This window comes from Carassius carassius, chromosome 2 (genome assembly GCF_963082965.1).
Source record: "Carassius carassius chromosome 2, fCarCar2.1, whole genome shotgun sequence".
In the NCBI taxonomy this organism is placed as follows: domain Eukaryota; kingdom Metazoa; phylum Chordata; class Actinopteri; order Cypriniformes; family Cyprinidae; genus Carassius; species Carassius carassius.
The window spans coordinates 14,187,469-14,201,213 of NC_081756.1; the positions used below are offsets into that span (position 1 = coordinate 14,187,469).

The following is a 13,745-nucleotide window of genomic DNA, read 5'->3' on the forward strand; positions in this document are numbered from 1 at the left end:
AATTTTGAGTTAAGTTTAATACAACTTTGGTCCATTGTATTTAATCAAATCATGGGATAAAGGGATAGTCCACCCAGATTATGAATATTCTGTCATCATTTACTTCCACAGAACAAGGAAAGTCTCACCGTTTTGGAACAGTGTAAATAATAAGAGAATTATCATTTTGGATGAAGTATCCCTTTAAATGATGTATTCCTGCATATGTTTCCTTTTCTGGAATCCAGATTTTCTCTTTCTCCCTATGTGCCTGTTTGGTCTCTTCCCCTCTTCCCCTTCTGTTCTGTTTTCACTCGTCTCTGCACGCTCAACTTTGCATGATCATGTTTTTTTTTTTGCAGTATGTAAATTAACAAAGTCTCTTACTCTGTCATCAAGCGTGGAACAAGATTGAAATGTGTTATTTTAACTGGATAAATAAGTTAAACGTTAAATAAATACAGCATTTTTCTTTTGCAAATGGTATATCCTCACGTCACTGATATGTTGTGATGTCACAGCATATGCTCCATAATTCGGCTGCAGAGCTCATGAATTATTCATGTATATGTCAAGGATTGCGCCAAAAATATCCTTGAGAAGCTGCACCATCTGTTATGATCGGAGACCCAGTGAAACGCAGGAGACGAGAGAACCAATCGCAGTATGGGTTTTAATGGGTAATCCAAAGAGAAATCAACAAGCCGGGGTCAAAACCATAAATCCATCAAACAAATAAACAAACAGGAAAGGAACAGGAACGGGAACAGGAACTCGGAAGACGAGGAACTCGGAAGGCGAGGAAACTGGGTGACGGAAAGAAAGGACTCCATCAAAACAAATGGAAACAGACCGGATTATATAGGCAGGGTAATGATTATCAAGTGAAGACACCTGAGTGCAATTAACAGGAGTGAAATTACTGTGATGAAGGGACAAAGCTTTGTGGGAAATCTAGTGCCTGCGGTGAGGTGCCTATGGGGAAGTGAGACCACTAGTGGACACCCAGGGAGACAGAGACCAGACAGCGTGACATTACCCCCTCCTCCATGGAGCAATTACCAGATGCTCCACCCGAACCCAAGAAGAGACCAAGGAACACAGAGACCAGGAGGGAGGTGGAGCGGCGGAGGACCAGGGGGAGGGACGGAGGGCCAGGTAAAATGGGGAAACAGAGACAAGAAGTGCAAAAAACAAAAACAAGGAGCCCAGGAGGGAGGTGGACCAGTGGAGGATCAGGGGGAGGGACGGAGGGCCAGGTCCATAGAGGGAACAAGAGAGAAAAACAAAAACAAGGAACCCAGGAGGGAGGTTGACCGGCGGAGGATCAGGGGGAGCGACGGAGGGCCAGGTCCATAGATGGAAACAGAGAGAAGAAGAGCACAAAACAAAAACAAAACAACAACAAAACACAAGTCCAGGAAGGACATAACGTTAAGTGGCCCAGGGTCGAACCGACAGGGCAGGAATCCAGAGAGGAGCAAGGTGGAATTGGAGCCATGCGGTCGAGACACAAGCCCACCAGGGCGGTGCAGAAGACCACCACATCCGTGTGGTCGAGACAGAAGCCCACCCGGGCGGCGCAGAAGACCACCACATCCGTGCGGTCGGGACAGAAGCCCACCAGGGCGGCGCAGGAGACCACCATATCCATTAGGTCGAGGCAGAGGGCCACCCGGACGGTGCAGAAGACCACCACAGTGGGATCAATGACACAGGAGAGCAAGTCTGGTTAGGCAAGTCTGAAACAGAGAACATGAGCAAGTTACGGGTGGCCTCCGTGGCCACTACAGGATCAGTCGAGTGCTCAGAGAGTTCGGCTGAGACGTGACGAAGCTCTGGAAGTTCCGCAGAGAAGAGAAGAGGCTCTGGTAATTCCGTGGTGTTTAGACTGGATTCAGGAAGATCAATGGTGACTTGTCTCTGCCCATGAAGATCATTGGGGACTTGCATTTGTTCATGAAGATCAATGGTGACTTGCCTTTGCCCATGAAGATCATTGGTGACTTGCCCTTGCCCATGAAGATCATTGGTGACTTGCCCTTGCCCATGAAGATCAATGGTGACTTGCCTTTGCCCATGAATATCAATGGTGACTAGCCCTGACTCTGGAGTGTCAACGGTGACCACTGTTGGGAACGTTACTTTTAAAAAGTAATTAGTTATTGTTACTCACTACTTGTTCCAGAAAGTAACTGGGTTAGTAACTGAATTACTCTATAATAAAAGTAACTCGTTACCAGGGAAAGTAACTATTTGCGTTACTGTAAAAAAAAAAATTGCTATATGTCAAAGAATTTTTCACAAGTCAGTTGAAATGAGTAGAACAGACAGGTGTTCGTACATAACTTTCGATATTTATTGCACGTCTACAGACAGCAAGAGTTTTATTTCAAGTATTATCTTTGTAAGAAAAGTGTTTTTGGCCACTAGCTTTGTAGATGCGTGTGTCACACATTACATGTACACATTACATGGACGTTCTTGCCTTTGACCACAATGAATTTGAAGTAGTGCTTATATCTCCACCTTGAAAATGCCAAATTTTCATCGGATTGCTCGTGACTCGCCATTTCTGCTGCTGCTGCAAATCTTCGTGTGACTGTTGCATGTGTGTGTTTGTGTGTGTGTTTGTGTGTGTTTTGCGCCGCTGGCGCATGTGCTTGCATGTGTGCTGTCATATGTGTAAAAACACTGGCTCTGATTGGCTACCATGAAACACATGACTCTGCCTTGGCCAATAATAATCGCTTATCTCGTTATTAACCCACCTGCTCACTCGCTGTGAGTCAGAGGTGTGTTCGGATTGCATAGTTTATTAAATCAATGCATAGTAACGCACCGCATTTAACGTTCAGTAATGTTAACTGCGTTGTAACGACGGGAAAAGTAATTAGTTAAATTACCCCGTTACTGAAAAAATAACGTCGTTACCTAACGCCGTTTTTTTAAACGCCGTTATTCCAAACACTGACGGTGACTAGCCCTAACTCTGGAGTGTCAACGGTGACTTGACCTGACTCTGGAGTGTCAACGGTGACTTGACCTGACTCTGGAGTGTCAAAGGTGACTTGACCTGACTCTGGAGTGTCAACGGTGACTTGACCTGACTCTGGAGGGTCAACGGTGGCTTGACCTGACTCTGGAGTGTCAACGGTGACTTGACCTGACTCTGGAGGGTCAACGGTGACTTGACCTGACTCTGGAGTGTCAACGGTGACTTGACCTGACTCTGGAGGGTCAATGGGAGCCTGACTCGACTCTGGAGGGTCAACGGGAACCTGACTCGACTCTGGAGGGTCAACGGGAACCTGTTTCGACTCTGGAGGGTCAACGGGAGCCTGACTTGACTCTGGAGGGTCAACGGGAGCCTGACTCGACTCTGGAGGGTCAACGGGAGCCTGACTCGACATCTTGGGCAGTGGCGCTGGGCCGGTGGCCATGGCGCTGGGCTTGCGGCCATCTTGTGCTGTGGCGCTGGGCTGGCGGCCATCTTGGGCAGTGGTGCTGGGCTGGCGGGCACCTTGTGCTGTGGTGCTGGGCTGGCGGCCATCTTGTGCCGTGACGCTGGACTGGCGACCACCTTGTGCTGTGGCGCTGGGCTGGCGGCCATCTTGCATCGTGGCGCTGGGCTGGCGACCACCTTGTGCTGTGGCGCTGGGCTGGCGGCCATCTTGTGCAGTGGCGCTGGGCTGGTGGTCCTCCTGTTTGTAGACCCCGGTCTAGAATCGGCCATCCCACCGGGAGAGACAGGTGTGGCTGGGGTATTCCACGGAGACCGATGTTGTAAATAGAATACAAACTCCCAGAAATTATAAGCGTCCAACTGCTCCATTTCATTTCGGGGAACTGGGTCATCCAGCCCGGTGTTAAAAGTGTCCTTTAGGGCCGCATCATTATATCCCATACCCTCAGCTAGGGTCCAGAACACTTGTGCCATAGCACCCACCTCAATCACCTCTTGGCGGAGGGTGGTCAATTTGACGAAGCGTGACGTAGTAATTTGTGGATTAATGCTTATTGGAGACGTGAACCGTTTCAAACGATTCAGTTCGATTTGGTGAACTGGTTCAACTGGTTCACTAAGAAGAACCGGTTAAATTGAACGATTTGTTCACGAATCGGACATCACTAGAGCGTAATCCAGCGTCGCCGCCATATTGGTTGGGTCTCTCCACTTTACGGTAGCACCAGAGTCAATCGGAGTCAATCGTATTTTGTTCAGTATATTATGTCTATGGGTCGGCCCACCACGCACGCAGTCATCACCTCATTCAGACTATAAGTCGCACCTTAGTATAAGTCACATCAGTCCAAAAATACGTCATGACGAGGAAAAAAACATGAATCGCACTGGATTGTAAGTCGCATTTATTTAGAACCAAGAACCAAGAGAAAACATTACCGTCTACAGCCGCGAGAGGGCGCTCTATTTTTTCAGTGGTAGACTACAGGAACACTGAGCAGCATAGAGCGCCCTCTCGCTGCTGTAGACGGTAATGTTTTCTCTTGGTTCATTTCTCTCGGTTCATGTCAAATTAATTTTGATAAATAAGTCGCACCTGACTATAAGTCGCAGGACCAGCCAAACTGTCGCAGGACCAGTCGCAGGACCAGCCAAACTGAACTGACTTGAAAAAAAGTGCGACTTATAGTCCGGAAAATACAGTAAGTATGGAACATGAGAGGAGAAAGAGTTACTTGCTAGGGATGATGTTAGGAAGTGATATTCAGGTTGCTACATTTTTAATGATTACAGTAGTTAAAACAGCTAAACTTCAACATTTTAGCTGTAAAATGCCACATGCAGTAGCTAATATTAAGAAATATTTTGTGCTTTTACTTTTAAAAATCTTGGTAACGTTACAGTTAATGCTTACAAACTTTGAAGATTTTGAATACAGAAGTTACATTTGTAATGGTGTATTTTCATTTAGATGTGGTATTATTATTTGTGCAGTAAGATTAATTACTGCATAAATTAATTAAGATTCTTAAGTAATAAATTAATTTTAAGACAGCATGGAATAGATTGTATAATATGCTGTTATAACAGCATATTATATAATCTATTCCATGCTATCTTGGAATAAAACCTTTTTTTTTTTTTATCCATTTCATAATTTGTTTATTCGGGTTGAGCTTAGACCAAGAGCAGAGAAAGACACTCACTCCAGCTCAACTTCAAATTACTTTTAAGCGCCCCAAGTCAGATAGTCACATCCTAGAGGTTTTTTTGTTGTTGTTGTCAAACCACCCTCAGAAGAAGACAAAATACCTGACAGTACAGAGAGTGTTTAAGTTGAGTGTTTAAATCAACAGTACACAAAGATGGCGCAGACAGACTGTTGTCAAGTTTCCGCGTGCCGATTCCTCCTTTGGTGCGGTTCATTTGGGCAGGTGTGAAAGCAGCAATCGCACTCGGGTGCGCACCAAAAGCGGACCAAACAAGCGTACCAAGACCTGCTTAAAGAGGTGGTCTCGGTACGCTTTCAAACGAATTCTGGAGCGGTTCGTTTGTGGTGAGAATGTGATCCGACCTCGAACAGATCCAACTGCAAAAAGTACTGATCATTTTTGGACTAAACCAGCTGCCATAGTCAGCTGCGTTGTGCATTATGGGATGAGGATGTGTTTGTTGACAGTTTGCACTTTAGCATGGCAGCTCGTGGGCAAACTTGGAGTAGTGAGGAGGCGCGGAGCCTCATAGAAATTTGGTCAGATGACCATGAGCATGTCAGAGTTAAGAAGAATTAATGCACGCCTCCGCTTGAAGTTACGAGCGATGTCCGCTCGCTGTTTGCAGTGCATTAGAACGTTGTTTTCATGCCGCATCCACGCTTCATTATAGAAATTTATTTTTTGCATATTGTGGTGTATACAAACAATGTAATAGATTATGGCCAGGGACAAAACCAGCACGCGCAGTCGTGTTGTCTCCGTGTTGTTTGTTGGCTTTTCCTCTTATGTTGGAATTTTCCCGCACGTAAATTCTGACCAATCAAAAAGCAGTTTAGGAAATACGTCATGGCCAATGAGTGATGTAGATGTTGTCATGTGACTGCATTTTGGTTCGTTTCAACTGGTTCGGACCATAGCAATCAGTGTGGTGTGAAAAGGAACCAAAAAAGCTGAAAAATGCTACAAAGTATAATTGTTTGCCCTTGGTTCGGACCAAATGAATCGAACTACAGATGTGAAAGCACCCAAAGTCCAGGGCCGTTTTTTATTCCCAGTCCGTCCCTGTGTGTCATATAACAGAGTATCAAATAATGGCTCATGCAGGGCACACATGCATCTCTTCACCAATAGATGGAGCCAGCTGAATAAATACCAGCTCTTCTTCATGAATTTGCACTCTTGACCTAAATCCAAATATAGAGAGAGAAATTAAAATAGCATCTATCTCTTTAAGTTGTGGTCATTCTCTCTCTCTTTAATATTATATTTACAATTTTTAGAATTGAAAGTAAAATAAATCTCAAGATGAAACAAATATAATTTGTAAAGTTACAAAAAGTTAATTTTAAGAAGTAATGCATTACAATATTGTGCTACTCCCTTAAAAAGTAACTAATTGTGTTACTTAGTTACTTTAAAATAATGCATTACTTTTTTTATTTTCTGGGCTAGGCTTGCTTGTTGGTTTTTGAGTTCTGTCTTTGGCAAATGTAAAAGCCCTTTCACAGTAAACGTGAAATGAATAAGCCTTAGACAGAAGGAAATGTAAATTCACATGTGTGTGTGTGTATACAATATTAAAATAATAATAAAAATGGCCATTGAGTTTATAACACTTAATCACACTTAAAATAGGCTACCTAATTATTTTTCTACATTTTCCAAGATTGTGGGAAGCATATCCTTTTTAGTTGTTTTAGGTTGTTTTGTATTATTTTAAATAATTTTAAATCATCATGAGGCTCTCAGACACAAAGTTCACAGTTAATTTTACAGATAACACTTAACACTTAGCATGTTGTTTTAGTTAATAATTAGTAGCTCTTTGAGCTATAATCTCATAATACTGCAAATCTTTGTCGGTTTTGTCCTGTCAAAGCCATAACAGCTGGGATTAACACATGGTTCAGTTGTATAAATTTAAGTTTCGGCCTGGCTTAAACTGTGGTCGGCCCACCGAAAAATGTGTTAAGTGAGACTTTGTTTTGGTTACAGATAAAATTCACAAAAGAAAGGAGGAACAAATAAAAGAGATAAAGAGGGGGGTCAGATCCTACTTGAAATTTCTCTCCCCACAGACCCCAAGAGAAAACAAGAGGAAGTAATAAAGACTTGAAGCTCTGCTTACAAAACTCACATGACATGTGGACTTCTAATATAACCAAGCTTCGATTTAAAACCTGTTAACAGCTTTTCTGCTTGTCAGATGCTTGTTTTGTCTACAGCTCCTTGCGATTATTCCCATTAGCAGATGGCTCTCTTTGCATCTACCTGGTAGTTGGGTGAGAGTGTTCGTCCGAGAGCAGACGATTGCCAGACATATGGATTTGATCAACAGGCACCGTGCTGATGTTTTTTTTGGGCATGTTGACAGGCTGTTGACAAAAGTCTCTCTCTCTCATTCTCCTTCACACACACACACACACACATACACACACACACACACACACACATTCTCTCACAAAGCCACTGGCTGACAGACAGTCTGGAGTGCTCAACTGACACAGAACCTCATTAAAGCACTCTAGGACAAGCAGAGGAAAAAGAAAAAGAGAAGAGCAGAACAAGTAGGGAATAAGGGAGAGAACGGGATGAGAAGAAAAAGAGAGAGACACTCACGCCTCTTACTGCCCCTTTTTTTTCCTCCTCTGCCGCTGCTCTCTCTCACTCTTCTTTCTCACTCCTTCTCTTAGTCTCGTACCAGCACACACACCCTCTCTCATTCTCATCAAACATTTTTCACCATCTCGCTTTTAAATGATTTTCAGAGAGATGGGAGACGCATTTGGAGGGTGTCTGAAATTCAGGAGCTCCACAGATGCCTGAGACCAGCGGAGAGATAGGATCCTCACCCTGCTTGGAAAAGATAGAGAAAACAAAAGAAGAGAAGGACTGCAACAAACTTATACACCTCAGTATTCCCTCATAACCACTACTGGACGCTGGTGTTTGTGGGGTTATCATGGTGACATTAAGAGTTACATTGACTTTAAGGTTCACTTTGTTGCTCCTGTACTGTTTAGGCTGTACTGGTTGGCCGAGCCAGGCTCAGCAGTTGTCCCTGCGGGCTTTGCGTCAAGCGGCCCAAACCCGGCAAAACCTCTCTGAGAGTGCAGAGAACAAAGTAGAACGACTTGGCCAGGTCTTCCGAAAGAACGTGCGTCTTCTTCGGGAACAGGGAGGCTGTCTGGATCTGGTCTTTCTCGTGGACGAGTCGTCCAGTGTGGGATCTTCCAACTTTGGGAGCGAGCTGCGATTTGTGCGAAAGCTGCTGTCAGATTTTCCGGTGGCGCCGGAGGCAACACGTGTAGCACTGGTGACATTTAGTTCCAAGAGCCATGTGGTTACAAGAGTGGACTATGTGTCTGCACCCAAAGCCCACCAACACAAGTGTTCGCTCTTCAGCAAAGAGATCCCCTCCATCACTTACAGAGGAGGTGGCACCTACACCAGGGGGGCCTTCCAGCGTGCAGCGGTAAGAGCAGCTGTGTAATCACAATGCCAAATCTGTGAATGTGAATAAGAATTTAAGCATTAAATTAAATGTAATAGATAATAGAGGAAATAATAATTATAATAAATGACAGACATTAAGATTGACAGTCTATCCACCTAATCTAGACTGAGTTGATTGAGAGGAACTTTGATTTATGCTGAATGAATTCGATATTTCTCCACTGCTCTTTAATGTTCTTTAACTAATAAATGAATAGATAGCTATTGAATCTAAATCACTGAAGCACATTGAGCAGAAACAGGACAGCAAAGTCAAAATGATGGATGAACAACACATAAAAGTCTCCATTCCTGGCAAGGTACCTCCAAATGTCATCTTTAAGCTAACACCACATGGTTTTCCGTGTGCTCTGATCTGGGAAAGATAACCACAGGAACTGTCTATCTATGTAGGACTATACAGAACTGTGGCCATAATTAAAAAAGTGCACAGTAGGGCCATGTAGATTGATGTGTCCCTTGTAAATGTGCACTAAAGACTTTGGGATATAGGGAAAGACAGGTTGGATGGTTTTAAGTTGGAACAACTTGAGAACTTCAAGATGCAAACAAAAGGAAAAGAAAGCAGTGGTAAATCATATATATAAAAAATTATTTTAACTAACACAGTCTCACTTAACAGTAATGCTATGAATTGCAACAAAATGATTTACTGCCTCATCTTGCAGCTTACTGCAGCTTTTATTCCCTTTTTCCATTACAAATGATAATGACGTCTGTGTTTTCAGACATTTTTCTGGTCCTGAATGACATTTGTGGTTTGAAAAATGCTTTCGCTAACCAAGATCTGCAAATGTATTAAGTTGTTATGGAAGCATAGTAGTAAAGTCCTTTTGTTCATATGCAATTATTTGGCAGTCAAACTGTAATATTTCATAGTTTTTGGCTACTTCTGTTCAGTCTAAATGGCATGGAGGTCTGGAAGCTTTTACCAGACACATTTTCAATCTTTCAGAGCTGCAGAGGTCGAAGGCCTTATCCACAGTTCTACTGCCCAGCCGAAGTGCACAGAGAGGCCAAACCTCTCTGATCAGATTTGCTGTAAAACAAGAACATCCTCAATTAAGAAGCCTCTGATTCATTTACTCCACTTAATTTGGAGAATGAAATGTTGGATTGGCTCTAAATGCATTTTATTTGGCTGAGGCTGATGATGGATAAAGGCTGCGTTATGTGGCCTCACAAACCCAGCATGCTAATAAACAGCAGGATGGTGAACCATTCAGAATTGACTTGAGAATCTGCCATTTTAACTACAATGCTTATTTCAACTATAAAGAAATCTCTGTCTAGACACTTTAAATAGACAGACAGGCAGATAGAGATCTACGGATCTTAGTTCTTATGTAATCTCTCTTCGGTTCGCCGGGCACTCCTGCTGATTCTTGCTGTAACTACAGTGTTTTTCTGCACTGAGTGGGCATCCTGAGTTGCCAGATCCTCAACTACTCTTCCATTTGCCAAACCAGAGTAGAACTAGCTCTCCATAAAATTTATTTTTCCCTCTCTGCTGTCCTTTTAAAAGTTAGCGAATACTTTTAGTGCTTTCCAAATTCTTTGCCTGCTTTTCTGATCAGCCACCATAGGGAGTCATTATACTGAAGTCCTAAACAAAATGGATTTGAAATTACCTATTTCTTTTCCTTTCCCCCAGCAGGGATTCTATTAAGAATGGGAAGTCAATGTTAATTCTATATAAGCACATTTGAAAACACAAACACCCACCCATACACATACTGTACATCAAGAGTCATTCTTCCTCAAAAATGACTGTTTATTTTTCACATGCAAGTAGTGTGGAGGGTGAAAAGGGCTGTTATATTTTTTGTGTTATTGTTAGCATACATCCATCCCATTTCATCCCTACAATCCCCCATCAGAAATTCCAGAGAATGTTTTCCTAAAGTGCCATTGAACCCTCTGACCTGTTTTTTGAAGCACAAGGCAGCAGGATTGTTAATGTCATCGAGTCTAGGCAGATCAACATGTCCAAATATCTCATATTGTGTCTGCAAAAACATCTGTCAGCAAGCCTCAGAATGTGCTGTGCAAAATTAAAGCAAAGGGACATAAAAGCAAAAAAAATCACTATGAATGCTTTACAGGTACAGTATTATATATATTAATGTAAGGTTAGTGTCTACTTGATATATATAATATATACATACATATGTATGTATCAGGTCAAGTCACCTTTATTTATATAGCACTTTATACAATACTGATTGTGTCAGATTGCTTTACAGTGTGTAACGAGGTTCTGACTAATGTAGAGGAAGGAGACCAGGCTGGCTTACGGGGCTCGTGAGAGACTTTATTTAAACACTAATCAAACAAAACAAACAAACGCGGCAGGTGCGCGCACTTCACAAAACTCTTCTCTGCTTCGGTACTGCAGTCTTCCGTCTTTGACAGCTCACCAGCGTCACACACTCACAAGTCCCCGTCTCTCTCGTCCTTCGCCGGCTGTCGCGCTGCTTATATACTGGTTCCCCACGCCAATCACTGCAACGAGATCCAGGTGTTAATTGTCTCTCACCTGAACCACTTACCGCCGCTCGTCTCTTCATTCGCTCTCCCGTTGCAGACTTCGCTAAACCACGCCTCCCCCGCCACACAGTGTCAAACAGGAAAATGGTTTGTCAATAATGCAAGAGGACCATAACAGAGTAATTTTTCCATCTAAAGTCATTTCATTGATGATTCAGTGATGTTATCATCCCTATTCAGCTCACTTCCGAAAGTGCAATCAGTCAGGTGTCCTAAGCAAGCCAAAGGCAACAGTGGCCAAATTACACCCAGCTGCAGCCTGCAGATCGAGGCGGGGCTGCACCTAGTGGCGCCCCCAGAAAATGTTAACAGGGGTGGCCAAATGAGGCCACAGTAAATTTTGGGGGTAACACATTAAAATAAAGAAAAAAAAAATTAAGGGTTTGCAATATAGACAAAAAGTTATATCTCTGTGAGTTCTAGGATTTTATCGATAACGATAATTACACTATTTTGCTGAGTGTTATTGTGCTGATATCTTGTTTTTAATTGTGCTGACACCTGATTATTTTTTTTAACCTTTACACCATTGTTTCTAAAAGTGTGCACCATATTTTAGGTCAAATACTTTTATTTGGGCTGTTACCAAGCAAATGCAATCAGTATCAACAAAATTGATCTTTGCAATGCAGATAAAACAGAAGCTGCATCTGAAGTGCCATTTAGATGTTTTTACACACTGTTTAATGCAGTTCCGTGGAACATGGAATACTTTAACCTGCAGTTACAAATGAATAAATAATGTTTTGATATTTTAAAGATAAAACATTGAAAACTGATGTTTGAAATTATGAAAAAAATGAAAAGGTTCCATTAAATGTGAAATTAAAACCGCCAATAGGTGGCAGCGAGTCACTGTTAATAAGTGAGTCATTGCGATTGAACCGAATCATTTAAACGGTTGATTCATTCAGGAACGAAACACTTTAATGTTGCTCAGAGACGCAAAACTGTGGCTGCAGCAGCTGCTGCACTTTTTTTTCACTTCTTAAACTATTGTGAATTTACATTCTGCATTTAAATTAATAGTACCCACTGCAAATCTTCCTAGGGGTGGCCGCAGGGGTGGCCAGAGTTGGGGGCGCCCCTGGCTGCACCTGGGGCGGGGTTGCACGTGCAGCCCCGCCCCACACCTACTCTGATTGGTTAGATCGTCTTTCATTGACTTACATGATAGGAAATGTGTGCAAAGTTGGTGTAGGACAGATAATGCTGTTTAATAAGCTAAAAACGCTGTACAGTTTTACAAAGCCTTTACTATGATGCAGTTTATTGTTAACTTCTGGTGAATCACTATGCCTGATTTATTGAATCAAGAGATGTTAGCTGCTGCAAGTTTACTCTTCTTTACCAGATTAATTCACAAATGAATAATTGGGACACTCTAAAAGCACGCTTAACGTGAAAGTACGTGGCTTTATGCATTAAAACGGTGTTTTAAAAAGACCAAACTCAGTAAACAAATTATTAATAAAGCATTCTATTCACAGACAAGCAGATATGAGCACAGAACACGAACACAAAGTGTTTAATTTCCACCCATAACCTGCTTGTCTGTAAATAAAATGTGTTATTTAAAATGTTTACTGAGTTTGGTCTTTTAAAAACGCTGTTTTAATGCATTAAGCCACATTAAACATAGAATGTCCCTAATTATTCCAGCTGATTGAAAAGAATCGGCTCAATGGTCACAAAATGGATATCGGAGAAGATACCAATTTAATATCAATAGATGATACTTTATAAAGTTTATCTCAATAGTTTATCTCAATATTTGACAGTGGCTGTGAGACTGCACTAAAATAAGAGCACAATTATCAATAAATTGTGTTCGTTACTATAGCAACGGTTTACAGGTATGTCCTTTCTGAATCATCACTGGCAGATAGAAATAAAAGTTTATCGATTTCTTCACTTTCAAATAACGAGGAGCAGCATATTTTCCTGAAATAAAGGGGAGAAAAAGTCTATGTTTTGCAATGTAGTAAAGAAAATTTAAAGTTTCATAAAAATTGAATTGGCAGACACATTAGAATATTGCAGTGTCATTTATCAACTGCATGACGGATAATTATATGTAACAATAATTGTCTTGTCATGCTATATAATTTAAAACAGTAATGATACACCCCTTTCATTTTCCTTTCTCATACTCTGATGATATGAAATAATCATATTTTCTAAAATTATTTAATTCATAATTCATTCTTCTATCTGAAGACCTGATCGTCTTACTGTGGATAATCAACCCAATTAACTTACTATATTCGTATGTTAGCCTAAAGATCAGCTTAATTTAACAAAACAACCATTTCAGGGACATGGCGAGTTACAGGCTAATGTTTTTTCTTCTTCTTTTGTGCAATATGAAGGTTTTATGAACTGTACAGCGTTTTTAGCTTTTTTAAACCGCATTCCGTCCTACACCAACTTCGCACACATTTCCTATCATGTAAGTCAATGAAAGACGATTGAACCAATCAGAGTAGGTGTGGGGGTGCCCCGCCTCGATCTGCAGG

General features: G+C 41.9%; 1 protein-coding gene across 2 annotated transcripts in view; it reads left to right on the forward strand.

Annotated features, from left to right (window-relative positions):
* The first annotated feature begins 7,610 nt into the window (after positions 1-7,610).
* The window catches only part of LOC132103686 (sushi, von Willebrand factor type A, EGF and pentraxin domain-containing protein 1-like), a 61,285-nt gene continuing 55,150 nt past the window's right edge, over positions 7,611-13,745 (forward strand). Inside the window, exon 1 of one of the 2 annotated variants that reach the window (XM_059508784.1) lies at positions 7,611-8,635. In XM_059508784.1, the coding sequence (XP_059364767.1) occupies positions 8,123-8,635 (513 nt within the window). In that variant the 5' untranslated portion in view covers positions 7,611-8,122. The remainder of the gene's footprint in view (positions 8,636-13,745) is intronic. The other variant, XM_059508790.1, reaches the window with a different exon arrangement.